Source organism: Montipora capricornis, chromosome 1, assembly GCF_036669925.1.
Source record: "Montipora capricornis isolate CH-2021 chromosome 1, ASM3666992v2, whole genome shotgun sequence".
Taxonomy (NCBI): domain Eukaryota; kingdom Metazoa; phylum Cnidaria; class Anthozoa; order Scleractinia; family Acroporidae; genus Montipora; species Montipora capricornis.
This window is the reverse complement of record NC_090883.1, coordinates 25,464,197-25,469,196: the sequence shown is the minus strand read 5'-3', so window position 1 is coordinate 25,469,196 and position 5,000 is coordinate 25,464,197. Positions and strand designations below refer to the sequence as shown.

The 5,000-nt window shown below is 39.8% G+C and overlaps 1 protein-coding gene across 1 annotated transcript in view; it reads left to right on the top strand.

Moving 5' to 3' along the window:
- LOC138035274 (solute carrier family 23 member 2-like) overlaps positions 1-5,000 on the top strand; it is a 20,515-nt gene that overhangs the window by 7,421 nt on the left and 8,094 nt on the right. Inside the window, exons 3-6 of the mRNA XM_068882077.1 lie at positions 430-587; positions 1,183-1,277; positions 2,816-2,883; positions 4,329-4,485. Coding sequence (XP_068738178.1) covers positions 442-587; positions 1,183-1,277; positions 2,816-2,883; positions 4,329-4,485 — 466 coding nt within the window. The 5' untranslated portion in view covers positions 430-441. The remainder of the gene's footprint in view (positions 1-429; positions 588-1,182; positions 1,278-2,815; positions 2,884-4,328; positions 4,486-5,000) is intronic.

The window sequence follows — 5,000 nt, the reverse complement described above, 5'->3', positions numbered from 1 at the left end:
CGTATAATTTCCCTTTCTGATCGAAACAAGACGACTTCTACGTTTATATCCAGCCTCCCAATTCACTTACATTCACAAGTCTTTCCCTAGAATCCGAATCCGTGGGCCCAGGTCATCACGTATATGAAATCCGCGATCATTATTTTAATATTGACAAAACTTTTAACTCTCACAACTATTGAAAAAATCCTCTTCAAAAGCGACTGTTATTACAAAGTTATTTTTCAACTGTTGTTTTTCAAATGTGTACTGGGACCGCTTTTCTAAGAAATTGGTCAAAAACTGCTCAAAACGCTGCCAAATACCTGTTTTCAAAGAAAGTTGCCTCTCCTTTGGAGGAATTTAGCTCCTTCATTAGAACTTTCAGCGGATGAAATAGCAGTGTTTATGACAATCACAAGAAAGGCACTTTTGTTTTTCCCTTTTCAGCATTATTTAACTATGTTTGGAGGAACTTTATCAGTACCTTTCGTTCTTAGCGTTCCGATGTGTTTTGCAAACAACACTCTTGTCATAAGCGAAGTTTTGAGCACCATACTCTTCGTATCTGGATTGGTAACGTTAATTCAAACTACCTTTGGAGTGAGGTAGGTATCACGTAGGCTGTTTAAAAAGTTCAAAAGTTCTGGAAACATGTTGCTTAGCAACGGGTGAAACGACTGAACTGAAAAATCAATCGCCAAGCAACTAGTTTATAATCGTTCCCGCGGGCGCTTTACATTTTGACAGCAGTCTTGAATTTTACATTTAAAATTGGTCTCTATGCAAGGGCTGATTAGTTAAATCGATCTTAGAAATCTAAAGTCATTTATAATGTCGTGTGCTGGGACTGTAAGGGTTTTTACCATAGTAAACTGGCATTCTCGACTCAAGTGCTTACGTTGCTGGCTCGGCGCGAAAGCTTTCTTGACCCCAGGCTCTTTTGCGCATGATCCGCGGAGGAAGCACTGGGTTCAAGAATGCGCTACCCAGCGTCGTTTGGCAAAAATCTCATCCGTTAGCAAAGAGACGGTGCGTTTAAGAACTGACAGAAGAACCTTTTCAACTAAAGTATTTGTCGATAGGAATACGTTCTTTCCGAATATGTAAGAAATGACCTCCATTACCCTACTCCAGACAGCAAAAATAGCGAGTGACTCTTATCAATTCCAATTACCTTAGCATGCTTGTTCACCTTTCTAGGTTGCCTATAGTACAAGGAGGAGATTTTTCCTACATTGCACCAACATTTGCCATCCTGTCGCTGCCACAATGGCAATGTCCATCAATGCCCGAGGGTCAGTTACAGTAATCTGACATTCATATATTTTTAGATTCGGACGTTCAGCAATGTTCTCCTGACACATTCGCTTGCCTCATTTTCCACGCTTAATTCGCGCCAGCTGCAAGTCTAGGGGACATATTTCTTGCTTTGTTTGTTGAACTTGAATTTCGTGATCAGCCATAACTGAAAACTTACATCGATTTGCCGAGCAAAATTTAAACGTCAACGTGAACAAAGGTTTTCCAATTTGCTTCCTTTGGTAATTTCGTTGCTTGTGTCTCATTAGCGTGGTTGTTAGCCTGGAATTGTGCATGCTATTTAAAAATTCATGAATGGCTTTTAACAGATTTTATTTCACAGTGCTTGCATATGCACAAGGGACGATAAGGGGAGAGAACGCATCTCAATGCCTTATGATAGCCTTTTTCAGTCTATTTTCAGCTTCACGCCTTGTTGTGAATGTTATTCTGGTCTTGTGCTCATCGTCGCGCAGCCAGTAGTAGCCAATAATCAGGTGTCTCCCTTAAAATAGCCCCGTATCACCACCACCGGCTAAATTTTAATTAGATTGAAAGAAATAGAGCGAGTTTCAATTGAGTGTCGTAAAACCAAAACCAAAGTAATTACTTTGGCCAATCAAAAAGGACGGATACCATCCGATAAAACAATCAGAACTCGAAGTAATTACACGTAGCCGACATAAAGCGCGAGAAAATGTGCACGCTCAAGCTACGATTGGTTTTGGTTTCACTTGTGATTAGTTGAAAAAGTGGCGCGAGAACTTTGAACCAATCACTGAGGGAAGTAATGCAAAACCAAAGTAATTTGCTAATTACTTTCGACACTCAATTGAAAACCGCTCTATCATTGGAAGAGGTCCATGTACGGTGGATGTGTTCTCTCCTCTCTTCCCTCCCTTGATATGCATTGTTTGCTACTAACTATGCTAGTCTCCTTACCAATCAACATTTCCAATGTCCAGCGCATGAGATTATCGGACTCCCGCTGATAATCCGAAGTTCCCGCGACTTTCGAACTTTACCAAAGATATTAACTGATGTTTATGAAAATTAGTTTCAAAACCATCATAAAGTTAAGCATCGCGAACTGAAAATGGTGCCGAAGAACGACCTTAACTTTTAGCTACGATTAAACCTGTACAAATCTGGTGGAAATTACATTATTTTGTACGATTATGGTTACTGGGCAAGTGAAGAATTGCGAGTCAGGCGTAAGAAGCTGTCCTGCATGCGGGTGATCGTTATTTTCGATACCCACCCCAGTGACGCAGGAATAATGCATTTGAGTTGCCAAGTATATACTATATGCACATACTATGGCTTTTCAACATAAAATAGAAACCCTTAACTCTGCATGAATGGAGGCAACAAATAAATAACAGCACTTACACATCGCCGTAATGTTCGTGATAGCGCTTTTTAAATAAGAGACTTTGTCATTTAAATGTGAGTCTTCGTTGTATAGTCATTTAATTAAAATACATGCACCGTTTCTACAGAGGGTCTTTACAGACTAACTTTCTTGTTTAAGATACTGGTAATTCGACTGGAAAGTCACTCATCGATGATGATGACATCTGGAAAACACGAATGAGAGAGGTAGGAAAGCGATGTCTCTATCACCGCAAAAATTCTCTATGGAATTTTTCTAAATATTACCCTCAGCCAAACGGGCTCCTTCCTCAGCTGGATATCAGACGTTTTTCGTGCGTGGTTCCCAGTCTTCAACAATTGCCGTAAACCTCTGCCTGTTGTGTCCACGCGGTTTCGCTTAACTTCAAGCTGGTACCCGAATGAACTAATCCCTGACATCCCTGATTTCTTAGTTGATATATATTTAATTTTGGGGATAACTTATGGAGACGTTTGAGCCATATTTACAGGAACTAAATTGAACAGCAAATGTCTAGACAACCAAGGGGTTTTCAAGGGGCCATGTCACGTTATTTTAGGGTGTTTAGGGGAAATCTGCAGTTAATCACGAGTTTAAAACTGTAAAATGGTATTTTGGAATTCCTTTACTGATAAAATTTATCGTTACATCACAAACAAGATAATTCTCAGAAAAAGGATCTTTATCCAGGCGATTTACCATAAACTTGAAAAGCATCGGGCCAAATTTTTTCAAGATTACCGGCAAATGCAATCCGTTTCAATCTTGTCTATTGGTGTCCATGCATGATTCTCTTTCCTTTTATTGTATTTCTTTTATGTTGTTCAACAGTTTTGAGTGGTTATTGCATTTCATTCTACTTTGTGGGCATTTTGGATGTCTTCAAATTTTATTATTTTGCGTGACACAGCCCATTTAGGCAGCCTTAACTCAGGGCCGAGTTTCTTTACATAGTTCACGGAGTCATAATGCGCAAAAACAAAGGCTCTGGACATGATATTAATCGATATTTACTTATATTAATTTCAGTCCTTTGCAATGCGACAGAAAAATTTCGTATTAAGGATTTCTTGAGAACATCACATCACAACAGTGAATGAATCTTTTACTCAAAATAATTGCTTTAATGAAGTGCCTGGCAACAGTGTTTTGAATTCTTCGCCTAATTGGGGTGAGAAGCCCAATTTTCTTTATAAGTGACGATTTTAGTTGGCGTTGCCGTTGTCGACGCGAAACAAAAAAACAATTAGGAGCTTTAGCACGAGGCGTTTTTGAGGCACGAACAGAAACCGGAAGTGAACATTTTGTATGCCAGGACACTTCCGGTTGCCGTACGAGCCTTCAAAACGAGTCATGCTTAATTAAGCTCCCTAATAGACCAATTAATTCAGTCCTAAACAAAAGGCCTCACCTCGAGGCTCTGGGGAATAAATATAAGGATTTCTGTGAGTTTATTTCCCAGAGCCTCGAGATGATGCCTTAAATTTTGTTTAGGACTGAATTTTAATTTATCGAAAGTGGCTATTGTCCTGTAAATATGGCATGCGCGCACTTAACGATTTTTTTTTTAGGAATAACTTTTCCAGTCCTCAGCAAAACAATTAAAGAGAATTACCAAATTGAAATCTTTTTTCTTCTTATCTCATTCTAGATACAAGGCGCTATCATGGTTGGATCTTTGTTCCAAATTTTGATCGGTTTTGCCGGGCTCATCGGTGTTTTTATTCGTTTCGTTGGACCGCTGACCATAGCGCCGACAATCACCTTGGTTGGCGTAGCACTTTTCAGGGTCGCAGCAGAGCGTTCGGGTAAATATACATGATATTAGATTATTGTCTGCTCTCCTGGGTGCATTTCAGGACCTGTAAAACGTATGATAAAAACATAAGAATCGCAATAAATGATCCTAGGACGCTTTCCATTTGACAGAACTGACAGGCCATTCCGAACATTTGGGGGAACTAACTCTACAACGCCTTCAAATTAACAAACCTCGAGTATGATATATACTCCTCCATAAGAATGCGAGGGATTACCATGCAAGTGCTTCTTCAAATTGTTGCATTTTATTTGCAAAACGGACGGGACTGGCCGGTCAGTTCTGACAAAAGAAAAGCGTACATAATGTGATTAGGGAATCGCGGATTATTAGTCCAACGCACTTGGCCAAGCGGCAAACACCCAATAAAACATGTTATAAAGTACGTTATAGGTGGATCGGTAACTAACGTCTCAGAGATATTCCTGGGCCGTACAGTTGGTTTGCCACTCACGTGTGCAAGGGAAATCTATCTTTAAGTCCTAGCCTTTCCCGCAAATATTA